The sequence below is a fragment of the Sardina pilchardus genome, chromosome 3, assembly GCF_963854185.1.
Source record: "Sardina pilchardus chromosome 3, fSarPil1.1, whole genome shotgun sequence".
NCBI classification, from domain to species: Eukaryota; Metazoa; Chordata; class Actinopteri; order Clupeiformes; family Clupeidae; genus Sardina; species Sardina pilchardus.
Genome location: NC_084996.1, coordinates 34020280 through 34033754, shown reverse-complemented (window position 1 = coordinate 34033754; position 13475 = coordinate 34020280). Strand labels below are relative to the sequence as shown.

Here is a 13475-nt window from a genome sequence, read left to right as displayed (position 1 = left end):
GCGCTTATTCCACCCAATCCGTCAGGCGCCCACGGCCCACACGTGGAGCTGAGATGGAGAGCTCTGTGGCTGTGTGGAATAATAATGCACCTGAGCATCGGGCCGAGACACCTGGCCACCTCATTTGTTAAACGGTAGGAAATGGAGGGATGTGTTTTTCTTCATGCGGCTCAGAGTAAACACAAAGAAAGCGTGCGTTCCACTGAATAATGCAGATGTGACAGCACCTCTGCCGCAGGGCCAGCGTGGTCAATGAAAGGTGAGGAAATATCCGGGAACCACAGTGTGGGCTGCTAGAACACACAGTGCCTGATGTCATCGGGTCTTGATGCTGCTCGACACAGTCTCTAACAGTGCGTCACTTGGAAACCCAACAGCGAAAATTACATGAAAACGACTACTTTTGGCATACACTGTGTGAAATTGAATGAAAGTGGAAAGCTAAATGTACCTCAAGATCAGAAATGTGTAATTGGATTCAAATGAGCAGTTTTTAGCAGCATTGTTCTGTGTCAAATGTAATCTTTTTTTTAAAGAAAAGATATCCATTTAGCAAGCAAGCAAGTAGTAAAGTTCTACACAATGAAAATAGGCTGCTGTCACTCAGCACTTACAGACTGGCTGTCTCTCTTGTCTAGAGAACAGAAGCAAAACAAGCGAGTGGAGAGAACAGCTTTTCCATGTCCCAAACAATAAGAGCAACAAGCAACGAGATTAGGACCCAGGGACCACCATGCTGAAGGAGGGATCAGCCTCTCGCCTATACGGCTGCAAAACAAATCAAGATTCCCACCGTGAGCAGCACAATTGAATGCATGAGCCGGGACCGCCTGCAGTGCCTTCACAAACCACCAGCGGGCCGCAGGCCACAGATTTGGCCCAGTGGGCTGCAGGTCACAGGCTGAGGTCCCTTGGCTCTCTTGACCCCATGGACCCTCCTGTCCTCTCCGAGGATAGAGGAAAGGCTACTCAGTCAAGTGCCTGCCTCCCCCACCTCCCTCCCCTGGGCTCCAGCTGTCAGCCCACAGCTGTAGAGCGGGCCACTCGGCTCATAAAGCAAGAGGCATTGATGCACTCAGACAGGCCAGGCGGGACTCAATTCGCGTCGGTCTGACAAATAGCCCCAAACATCTGGGAGGTCTCCAAAAACAGCATTTTCCTTTTTGGAGTACATCACCTTTTCACTCCACTGCACCTGTGCTTTGTATTGGTTCTGTCAATCTCTGCAACTGCCTCCCCCAAACAGCGGCAGATTTATCTGTGCTGACCAAGAGTGTGTGATGGTGACCAAGACCAAAAGCGAGCGAGTGCTCACCGATGATGGATCTATTATATTACATCCCCATCATCACACCTCCAGGAGTGCAAAACGAGGCGCTGGGAAGAAGAGGAAGAGAAGTCAACAACACCTCTGCTGTTCAGCCTGGCTGAGTAGTCTATGTATAGGCAGTCTAGCACAATAGCACAGGCGATGCCACTATACAAAAGATGACAGAAAATGTCTCTGGCTTAGGGGGTTGCGCATGAATCATCACGGAAAACTCACGCTAGTCACTTTGCAGCTCAACACCAACTGGCTGAGGATAAGGACTTCTCATGCGGAACCCTCAGGTGACCCTGCTTGAAGCATCAAACCCTCTCCATTAACGGAACGCTCATCTGCTGCTAAGAGTTCAGCCACTTCCATTTCAGAGTTACATAATGCTTTGATTTCATATGACGTGGTCACGTTGTGGAATAATGAGGGTAAGTGCTCTGTGGGTGAGAGAGAACAGCCTTTATTTCAGCATACAGGAGAATAGAAAATGATTGGAAGAAAGAAATCATGTTTTTTCCACCTCTGAATGTACTGTCGTCAGCACTGAACTCACAAACACTAAATGAATGTGCTAGAGGTGTTCTCTGATGCACACAGTACATCAGAACATGACATGAGCACTATGCAGTGCAACCACACCCCCTGGTGGCGAAATAACAGATGCAAACAACAATGGCTCTGCTCGCCAAAGAACATGAACAATTTCTCAAGTGTCAATATGACATAAATCTTGAAGATGAATTACGCACAAATATGGAAGACATGCATACATTGAAGAACAAACAATGGCAATAAAGGTGGATGATAAGTCTAATTTACATAATCAAACAGGACAGTGCCCACATGATTTTCCAGCAGATCAAACAGCCAGAATTTGAAGAATTAAGACTTCATAAAATGGCTATTGGTATGTAGATCAAATGTATTGATAAGTGTAGATAAGAGTTTATTGGTGAAGCCCTTAAAGATGACAAACTACTGGTCTACTCACAGAATGAGACGCATCAGCATGAGTGACCCATTGTATGCATTTCTATTTTCATCTTTGCAAAGGTGGACTATTTAGTCCCAAAGGTGAAGCCGCACACAAACAGCAGCTAAAAAGGCACCATTTGTTCAATTCTATTACATTAGCTCCCAGATGACGTGATCACAGAAAACACTGCCTCATTAGACAAATTAAAAACACGATCACGAGCCAAAATAAACATCTTTAAAATAATTTATTCAAGAAAGGAATTTCTATGGCATTGATTACCATGACCATTATAGAAAATATGTACAATTTGAGCGGTATAATATAAATGCAGCGGATCCCGGCTAAAGTCTGTGAGCAGCAGTTACACACACACACACACACACACACACACACACACACACACACACACACACACACACACACACACACACACACACACACACACACACACACACACACACACACACACACACACACACACACACACACACACACACACACACACACACAAAAAGTGTGATGCAGATAGCAAAGTCTTGTGTATTTGTTTTGGTTGAACTGGGAAGATTGGGATGCTGGGTCCGAGGAGTGGTCTGCTGATGCCTGGTCACCAGCAGGCTACTGGAGGCTCTCCTGCGTACGAGGCATCTCAGACTCGGACGCTCCTTCAGTGAGTCCATCTGTCCGTCCACCCTCCAGGGTGCTCGTGTTAGGAGAGGAGGCAGTTGGACTGTCTGCTATCCCTTCCCTGTGATGAGGACCAACATGACAAAACTCTTTCAGCACACAAATCAGATCAGAAATGCCTCCTGCAAAGCTTCAGTTGAGGGGAACACCTGAAGTGTTGGCAACAACTACTGCTTGTACTTGTGCTAAGCCTGATCGTTTAGCCTCATCTATCATTTACAAATGGCTGAAAATAGCAAGTTCTACATAACAAGGTAGGCTTGTCCTAATACTGAATGATAGAGGTCATCTAAAATACAGCTGACAGAGGAAAGCCATTTATGAAGCAAATACACTAAATAGCAAGTAGTTCAAGTTCTATGTGGTAAAGTAGGCTTTAGTTAATGACTGGAAAGAGTTAGACATCTTAGAAAAAAATAAACAAAACAATACATTTGCAATTTCCTTTGCCATACAGTGCTTGACTTTGGCAAATTGGAGCCAGTACTTCACTGTACAGAATGGAAATACACAATTTTGTATCAAAGCTATGGCAAGAGTCACAAGGAGTTCTGACAAAGCTAGCCAAGAACCAGGAATACAAGTTATAAGTAGGGGATGCACAATATTGAAGAGTGATATCCGATATGTCACTTTTTATTTACATTCTAACTGTATACAAATCTGTTTTACTCCCTTTGAGGGTCTCTTCTGTACTTGAGTACTGCTGTGACAAGAGGGGTGCCCCAGGGATCTGTGTTGGGCCCTCTGTTGTTCATTATCTACCTTCTTCCACTTGGCACTATCCTCAGGAAACATGATGTTCAATTTCACTGCTATGCTGATGACACCCAGCTTTACTTTTCAGTGAAACCTACTGCCACCCTTCCGCCAGCTGCACTTACTGCCTGCCTCCATGACATCAACGTGTGGATGACACAAAATTACCTGAAGCTGAATAGCAGTAAGACTGAGTTGCTACTGGTTGGGTCCAAATCAGCTCTTACTAAGATGGAACCTATCACCATCTGTGTAGATGGCAGCACCATCCCTTGTTCCAAACAGGTCAAGAGCCTTGGTGTCATACTGGACAATACCATCTCGTTCAATGCACACATTAACACCATATCAAGAAATGCCTTTTTCCATCTAAGGAACATTGCACGGCTCCGCCCAGCACTCACCCAGCAGAGTGCAGAAGTCCTAGTCAATGCGTATGTGACTTCCCGCCTGGACTACTGCAACTCAATCTTGTCTGGAATTCCAAATAAGCTACTTCACCGGCTCCAACTCATCCAGAACTCTGCAGCGCGGATTATAACATGCTCCAAATCCACCAGCCATATAACACCATCGCTCATGCAGCTGCACTGGCTTCCAGTTGCCTTCAGAATAAATTTCAAGGTCCTGCTCCTGGCATACAAGTCCCTAAACAACAGCGCCCCTACCTACCTCACTGACCTACTGGAAGTGTACACTCCTGCCCGCCCTCTGAGATCCTCCTCAGCAGGCCTGCTACGTGTCCCTGATGTGAACCTCTGCACTCTGGGAGAGAGGGCTTTCAGCTACATTGCCCCCAAGCTATGGAATTCATTGCCAGACTACATCAGACACTCTGACTCAATCACTGTCTTTAAAAGTAGACTGAAAACATTTTTCTTCAAAAAAGCTTATGGACTGGCTAACTGACTTTAACATTTAACATTTTTCTTTTCTTTTTATTTCTATGTGATGATTTTGCAACCCTGTAAAGTGACCTTGGGTGTCTTGAAAGGCGCTTTAAATAAAATGTATTATTATTATTATTATTATTACTAGAATGAGCCCATTATCTTTATTGTCATGGCCTTATTGCTGCAGATATACACATTCAACTGCCACTCTTATTCTCTCTAATCTAAATGGAGATGCTCATGATGAGGAAATCTACATGGTGTAGAAGTAAAATATGCAATTTGACATATTACAGTTTAAAATAAATGTGAACATATCCATATGATGCTTCCGCTGAGACACTAATAGGCTGTACTGATGGTCTTGCCAATTTATCTGCCAGGGATATCTGCAGAAATGCTCCTATCTGCCAGTGCCAATAATGCAGTTGTTAAGTGGTTATCTGCCAGTGTGCTAATGCCAAAGGTGTACCGATCATATTGTGCATCCTTATAAGGTAGCAAAGAAAGCTGCAAAGGCAAACAACAGAGGGAGGAAAAGTGAGAGAGGAGAAGCCAGAGGAGGGAGAGGAAGCGAGAGCAAGTGTGTGGGGACTCTGTACCTAGTAGGGCTCCTGTTAGCATGCTACTGACGGCTAAGCGTGCGCGTGCGGGTGCGGGCGCGGGTGCGGGTACGGGGGCGGGCTACCTGTGGTCTCCGCTGCTGCTGACGCTGATACTCCTCCTCACTGGCAGCCAGAGCCTGAGCCAGGGCCAGATCCTCCTGCTCCTGCGGACTAACACACACACACACACATTTACACATTGCTGTTTAACACAAACTTGTCAATATTCTGTTGTATTGTTTCAAAGAAAGCATCAAGCAAAGAAATGGCATGAAACGATAACACTTTATCTCGTAGCTATTCTCAAAACCCAAGAACTCAGAAGGCCATGGTCAGACAGGAGAGAGATCAGGAGCAGAGCTAAAGGCACTGAGGGCCAGAGAGAGAGGACGGACACCCAACTCCCACACACAGAGAGGGGGACCAGGGCACCCAACTCCCACACACAGAGAGGGGGACCAGGGCACCCAACTCCCACACGCAGAGAGGGGGACCAGGGCCGAAGTGTCACAGCTCAGCTACCTGAGTGCCTGAGGAGGGCTTGGCTGCGCCGACTCTGCCAAGGACATCTCCAGAGCTCTCTGCAGAGCCTGCTCCTCTGTCTGAAACAACAACAAAATACACAAAGAGTCCATTTTAAATCAGGGACAACAGCTACACATGAATACAAAGGAGTGGATTTAACACAGGAACGTGTTTAAATGACTGGTGAACATGACTGACACAGCTGATAAGCCGAAACTGCCTAGTGACTACATATGACACAGCTGGGTAACCCCCATGACAAACTTCCCAGAAACACTCTTCTCAGGATCGCCATGTTCCCTTCTGTTTATATTCACGGAGTAGAACTCCATTGGTCTGTTAGCAGACAGACAGCCACTCACCAGTCCTGCTTGGAAAGACACTGATGGGGGTATGACATTCTGTGCTGAAGCAGCCACTGCAGGGGCTTGAGTGTATGTTGCTTGTGCACTGGAGAGACATCAAATAGAAGCCTTCTGTTAGTTCTCTCAGACAAACGAAATGAAAAGGAGAATGACTGCTACAACAAAAGGATTTTCAACAAATCCACAGCTCAGAGGCACTCACTTGCTGTGGGTCCTGGAATTCCCCGGCACGCCATTGGAGATGGGCCGAGAGCCCCCCCTGCTGGAGGAAGTGGCAGAGCTGCTACTGGAGGTGGGCTGGGCCCTCATCAGAGCAGCATGCCTGCATACCAACACAAACACTTTTATTGAGAAAATCCCAGCGAGTGCTTATCTAAAAGCACGGAGTTCATGGACCGAAAACCTGGGGCACAACTGACTATCTACAACAGCATCATGGATGTCAAAGCCATTGCAACCCACCCACTTTTTACACTTTTTCCATGCTGAAAATGTATTCATCTATCCACTCTGCCGTCTTTTCAGAACGGTATGTACCTGCTTAGTAAATCAATTAGCAGGTCAAAGTAGCCTGACGAAAATTAAACTACTCCATCTGTCGCTTGGTTATACATCATTATGATAACAGAAGTATGCCTATGCATATTGTATTATAGACAACGAGAAACAATAATCAATCTGGATGCCATGAAAAAGAGAACAAACCTGGCAGGTTTGCTTTGGCTGTGTCAGAACAGCACCCTGGTCACCTGGGCCAGGTGGGGCCAGGGGGAATTAGCATGTCTAGGAGGGGTTGATGTGTAGCTTTAACTAGCCATGAGAGAGACAGTAGTCTATCTCTTAGGGGGCAAAACGAGAGAGATATTTCAGTTGAACCATATTTCAGTTGGACCCACACACACACACACACACACACACCCTTGTCTGTCCTGTTCCCCCCTTGTCTTGTCTTGTTTGTCTTATATGTTGTGCGTCTTATGTGTCGCTATGCCTGCATGGAGAAATTGCCCCTCAGGGATAAATAAAGTTTTTTGAATTGAATATAACAGCAGGCTATATCTTGAGTTTAAACCCTAACAGTATGATTTCTGTCACTCTGGAAAGAAAGTCAAGCTCAGCCAACAGGTTTGCTTTTGCATGTACGAGGTCAGGAAGTGTAACTGAACTAAATTAGGTATCGCCCTTCTCCAGTAAGCCATCTGTTAAAATACACCAGAACACTGGAAATGACTGGAATGATTTGCGAAAATCCCCAGACCCCCGCAAATGTCCTGGCCCCACCCACATTGTAAATGCTTCCTGCGTCTATGAGACTTGTGCTCTGTGAAGTAGTGACCTGAAGTCATCTGAATGCCCAGCATGGCTTCTACCGCTGAACACTTTGATTTGCTTGGTTCTTAGTTGCCTAGTTTCATTTGCTTTGTTTTTCTTTTACTTACGATCACGTTAGATCCTCTTGTTGCTGGGCTAATCACTACATCATTGCTACAGCAAAACCACTGTTCCTACCAGCTGTCTGAATTTAGATTTTGATCCACCACACTTGAAAGGTTGCTCTATGATACTTCTGTATTGGTAGGAAAGTTTATGTTGCTCTATTGAGAAACTAGGTGAAGATCTCTTTTGAATGCCATGAATGACAATGAAATGCCTGAAATGAGATGATATATTGATGGTTCTCACCCAGACTTGGAAACCGATTTGCCGTCTGCCTTACAGTCGTGGTCCAGCGGATGCCTGTGCTTCAGACAGTAGTTCAAGTGACAGTCGTCACACGTCACGCGAATCATCTCCTTCTGCTTGCAGCCTCCCTTCGAACATTTATTTGTGAAGATCTGGCAACACCGAAACACAAGCAAATGGCATGGGGCTTCTCTTGTCTCGGCAGCAATCAGTGGTCACTGTGACGATGTGACTGGCGAGTGTGCCTTACCTTTCTTTTTCTCTGTGCTGGGTCGGACTTGCAGTCGCGGTCTATGTGCTCTCCCACTTTAATGTCTGGCATCTCTCCTCTTTTGATGGGGATGGGAATGTTGCACAGCGGGCACACTGGGACCTGGACATCCTGCAAGAACAAGACTCGGTGACCAATTGCACATTTCCTGATGTGACCACAATGTCCATAACAATAGAATTATGGCGCAATGCATGGGCTAATGTACAAACCTTTTTGTAGGATGAAGTGCACTTGTGATTGGCGTAAGTGATGTGGTCTTTGCAAAAGATTTCCTCACAGGCGTCACATTTCATTGGCAGGAAGTCTAGGAAGGAAACGCACTCAATTTATGGGAAATTCTAGTGGATTGTGAGGATGTATTCACTAAATGTGACAAAACATATAGCTAAATCACTCTTTGATTGTGGATCATATGGATAGTTTCACAATCAGAGTTAACACTTTGTTTCAGAAGGTCTAAATATTAAACGAGTCTGTTTTTTGTTTTTTGTTTTTTCTAAATATTAAACCTTCTTGAAATATCATTATTTAAAATGTTTCAAGTGATCAACTGAAACAGATCAGTGAAGATATATATTTGTATACAATGTTTGTAGTGTTTATTATTGTTCTTTGCTTCAACATCAGACTGGTATACACTATTTTTTATAGCATATTTACAAATGTGTTGGCATGGACAAAACAGTTTGAAGGAAATGTTTTAGTGGTTAAGTTTTAGGACCACATCAGTTATTATGAAGTTCAAATTGTAACTAGAGATTTTGTCGGTAGGCTATTACTAAGTTGGATGCATATCTGAAGTAGTTCCTCTGATAAATAAGTTTAACAAGTGGGGTGTCCTGCGAAGCTCGATTAGTGGCTTAGCGAGGTGTGTTGTGCTCAAATCCAGGGTATGCTGTCATATGAAAGTGGATTTGTTTTAGCGTCGCTGTATCACCATGGTATCTTATGCTCGCAACCAAACCTGGTCGGGAGCGGGTTATGTGCTTAGTTATAGCTCAAATCGTGAAATATCACCGCCCTCTGACCAATTCTAACCAATCCATTATCTTGAAAAACGAAGGTATCTCACGTGTGCTAATCTGTCATACTTTGAACAGGTCCAGCCCCGCCTCTGCAAACATTTTGAATCTCGAAGGCGCTTTTAACTATGTTGTGCGTGCAAATATGTCACTACTATGGACATGCATGCCATACAATATCTGATGACCATCGACTTTTTGATGTTATAGGTTAGACACTAAAAAAGACCACCCTAGATTTCGCTATCGCTCATAAATGCGGAAGTAATCGTTTTTAAACCTAAGCTGTCTTGTGCGTCTCCACGTTTCCCGGTTGATCAAAATCACCCCAACCACGAGAACGCGCACAGATCTGAGCTGAAAGCCTAGTTTGACAAATTTATCACATACCTGCTGTCGTAGGATCACTTAACTTAATACCCGAGTCAAGGCTTTGTGCAGCCTTGATATGTCTAGATAACCTAGATTTGTCTAACTTGCTTCGTAGGACACCCCACAGGTCAGTTTTAAACTTATGTTGGACTACATCACAACCATCACAACCACAACATGTTACAGGAAGTCCAAATGTGTTTCAGTTTTCTGCCCACAGAAAAATTTGGTAAAGATGATTTTAAAGTGAATTTGAGGATAAAAAAAGACAGAAAATGCATTTTGTACCGACAAATTGTACTTTTGCACTTTTTTCCCCTAATGTTCTAGTCATAGTCAAAAAGTATTGTCATTTACAATAACATAAAATTATCCAATATAATAACACATGTTGAGGTACACCGACATGTATGTGAATAATGTTAAACGCTTTCCATGTGTGAAACTACCAAAATAGTTTCTGGCACACACCACAACTCGTCTCTTAAGATGAAATGAGGGCAGTACCAGAAACGTTCTAGTGAGTAGGGAAAGTTCATTTTGGCCCATGTCTCCAGAGTCTTTCTGTAGTCTTATTGACAAGCAAAAACAGTCAGTTGGATCCACTAGGTTCTTTCAGGAGATTTGATTTCCAAGTGATTTGCACTGACAATTAAGACTGGTAGGCATTTATAGGCGCTGCCTCTATGCAACTTGAAGCACATTTAAAAAAACAGGGTAGGTTGTACAAAAACGTTGAAAAAGTTAGCATCTACTTGGTGACAACAAGGACCTGAAATGTAAACAGTCTGTGTCTCCGCCAAATATTGATCTAAAGTGAATATTCTTTTGACAAAAATAATCCATGTTTGATGCTGTTTACTTTATCAAGGTTGCCTGTCCCCACTAATGTGTTGGGTTAGGTACAGATTGTTTTTTCTAATACCGAATAGTGCAAAGCAGCCTGACCAGGCGACCGAGGCGACACGGTCAGAGAAGCTGGTCAGCTGGTCATCAATCATGACAAAATTTCTCACAACAGCCAAACTAAGCAAGAAAAAAGTGGCCCAAACCGTGTCAAGACCTGATTCCAATCAAAAATCTATTAAGGGAGCTCATGGCAAGGTATCCCTCCAACCTCATAGACCTGGAGTTAGTTGCTGTTCCACTTGACGTGCTGGTGATCCATTCAATTGAAAAATATTGGTAAAATATCTGTAAGCTACATGTGGCCTCAATATGTCAAAAATGACTTACCTAGCCGCTTGCAGGACTTCTCCGAGCAATGCTCTCCCAAATCCGGAAACTCCATGGCACTGCGGTGATGAATACTCCCTGTTCTGCACACACACACACACACACACACACACACACACACACACACACACACACGATTGACACATCTCTAGTTGCCCTGGATGACACAAATTACCTAATATGCGATACCGTATTACATGAAAAACATTCTCTCGCAGAGAAGTATAATTGTATCAACCAACCATAGTATCAAACTGTGAGACCACCATACAAAGTTGCGACATCCTGTTGCACACTCTGACTAAGGTAACAGACTAGCCAAGTCGGGTAATCTTTTAATGAGTTTGCGATGGGTTTAGTTGATCGGCTTTCTGTTGCCTACGGGACTGTTAAGTAACTCCTACAATCAGGCCTTACTAATTGCCAGGTCGAGTGTTGTTGTTCATTATACTGTCAATGCTGATTCATGCTTCATTACAGAAGCATCACAGAACGTAGCCTACTCCACATCTAAAAAGAGCACGCGATTACCAAACACTTTACTATGTAAAGCAGTTAGATGTTATAACTGAGCACTAGTCTTCAGATGTAAAAAACTAAAACGTTGACAGCTTTTAAACGAGATCATACTGTCAGTATCACATTGTTAGCTGCCTACCTAGCCATCCAAGCTAACATTGTAGGAATACAAAGTAGCAAGCTAACAATGCTATTCGCCATTAGCTCAGTAGCCTTAGCACACCGATATAGTCACTAAACATTAACATTCATTAAACGCTTTCCAATTTCCAAAGGTGTTCCATGCCAGAAACACCACAAGAACATATAACAAGAGGTAACTTGGTTAGATTTTGATTAATGTCACCTTACAGCCTGAAATAAGTGCAAGCTAGCGAGCTAACAGTACCAATACCATTGCTATGGAAAACAGCAAAAGAAAACAGCGAAGTTGGTAGGAAACCTGTTGTTTAATCATGTAAGTACATTACAAAGTATATACTTGTTGTACCTCCACTTACCACTAACGTAAAAATACAGCTTCTGTTATGTAGGGATCGCAATAACGCGTCGAAATCCTGTCATAAGGACGGTCGCACCAGAGTTGAATTTTCAGCTAACTGGATGACTGTGCGATCAGCTGCTAGCAGCCTGTTATTTATGTCAGTAGGAAGTCACTGCTGTTAGGACTAGAAGCTCACTGGGTAATCGCATTTTTGGACGCGCCCGAGTAGCCTACTCTGTCCTGACGTAACCACGACAGTGCTGGCTCCTTCCAGAATTTGCCACAGGAAGGCAGTGATGTATCATAGTGATGCAGCGTTATTTGTCTTGTCTTGGGGCCCTTGATGCCTAGTCTACTCAGCCTACGTGATGCCAAAGTTGGGATAAATCAAATTGGCTAGGCAGACGCCTTTGTCCAAAGCAACATATAAAAACAATAGGCTACAATAATTAATTTAACAGTGAACAATTTCAAAGAGTTAGTTAGACTAGGCTACAATAAGAGAATAGCAAAACAATAACAAATATCAATTCAAGCAATACCAATGCAAATAAACAATAAATAAATATAAAGGATATCAAAATAAACAAAAAAGTAACAATCATGGGCTAACAATAACTATGGCACGTTAAGGCTAATCGAGCAAGTGTGTGAATGTGAAAGGCCTACTTTGAGTGTGAAAAGGCTATATGCTAACACCTTAATGCGAATGGTTAATGTAATGTAGAAGTGTCCCATTTTTGTAGATTTTTTGTCCCAATTTGCCTGATGCACACAGTAGTCACTAAAATTAATTTTCCTTAAAAAACTTCTCATGAAATGACATAGCCTACATTTCAATCATTGTTTCAACTACAATATCCTTATGATCAGACAGAATCAGCTTAACTTGCAAGTCCACTGATTTTTAAAATCTTGGCTCCCTCATATTTATGATATTTTAGACCAATCTAAATTATTATTTTGTAAAGGACATGTGCAGTAACAATATAATGACATGTTTTCTGATTGGCAGCTAATATTTAAAGAGATTACAGGTCTAAAAACAAATTCATCCCATTTTACCTGATGGCCCAATTTACCTTACTTCCCTATGTTATTTTTAGGACTGCTTGCTATAGAAATTGCTATGTATGGTTCTGTATGGTTATGGCTATGGTTGCTTAGCCTTGTAATTGACACAGATATTCATGGCTGTTGATAAACAGTTTAATGGATGTTGACAGATAGTTTAATGGACGTTGATAGACCGTTGGACAGTTTAAATGGATTGAAGTAAATGGATGGAGAAAAAGTTGGATGGAAGGTGCTTAGATGGATGGAGACAAGGTAATAAATGCTGGTTACTTTGGTGGTTCCTAGGTTGACATAGGGGCGGTTGCTGAGATTGTTACGAAGGTATTGCACAGACACATATGGTGGTTGCTATCCTGGTTGCTAGGGAAATCATTTTGGTTGTTATGGCGGTTATGACAAGGTTTAATAAATGTTGATAGACAGATAGTTTAGTGAATGTTGATGGACAAATAGTTTAATAGATGTAGGTAGGTCCGTGTAAGACTTATCAGTTAAATTTTCTATCCAAATACGTAAAACATCGGAAATTGGAAAATGTATTTCGATTTCCCATATTGTATTTTTTTTTCGCCAGGTAAATACGTCAGTAAGATTTTGGAGTCATTTTTTTTATTTTGCATATGTGTTAAGCTTGATAGAAAATTGTATAATTTAAAAAAAAAAAAAAAAATCGAAAA

At 42.8% G+C, this 13475-nt stretch overlaps 1 protein-coding gene across 3 annotated transcripts; it reads right to left on the bottom strand.

The window, feature by feature from the left end:
* Positions 1–1762: 1762 nt before the first annotated feature.
* zfand2a (zinc finger, AN1-type domain 2A) lies at positions 1763–11888 on the bottom strand. 3 transcript variants are annotated; one of them, XM_062532972.1, is made up of 10 exons: positions 11738–11888; positions 10719–10801; positions 8298–8392; positions 8065–8196; positions 7815–7966; positions 6334–6453; positions 6129–6216; positions 5764–5843; positions 5239–5412; positions 1763–3045 (listed from the first exon to the last, which is right to left on the bottom strand). In XM_062532972.1, the coding sequence occupies exons 2-9, from the start codon at positions 10771–10773 to the stop codon at positions 5262–5264; spliced, it is 873 nt and encodes a 290-aa protein (XP_062388956.1). In that variant the 5' UTR covers positions 10774–10801; positions 11738–11888; the 3' UTR covers positions 1763–3045; positions 5239–5261. The 3 variants fall into 3 exon arrangements, with proteins under 3 accessions (XP_062388956.1, XP_062388958.1, XP_062388957.1); XM_062532974.1 differs by having other exon boundaries at positions 5325–5412; XM_062532973.1 differs by having other exon boundaries at positions 11728–11877.
* Positions 11889–13475: the final 1587 nt, after the last annotated feature.

Coding starts and splice junctions, on each gene's coding strand:
- zfand2a (XM_062532972.1), bottom strand. CDS start 10,773: ATGGAGTTTCCGGATTTGGGAGAGCATTGCTCGGAGAAGTCCTGCAAG. Junction 8,393..10,718: donor GAAGTCCTGCAAGCGGCTAG/GTAAGTCATTTT, acceptor TTTCCTTCCTAG/ACTTCCTGCCAATGAAATGT. Junction 6,454..7,814: donor AAATCGGTTTCCAAGTCTGG/GTGAGAACCATC, acceptor GTTGGTATGCAG/GCATGCTGCTCTGATGAGGG.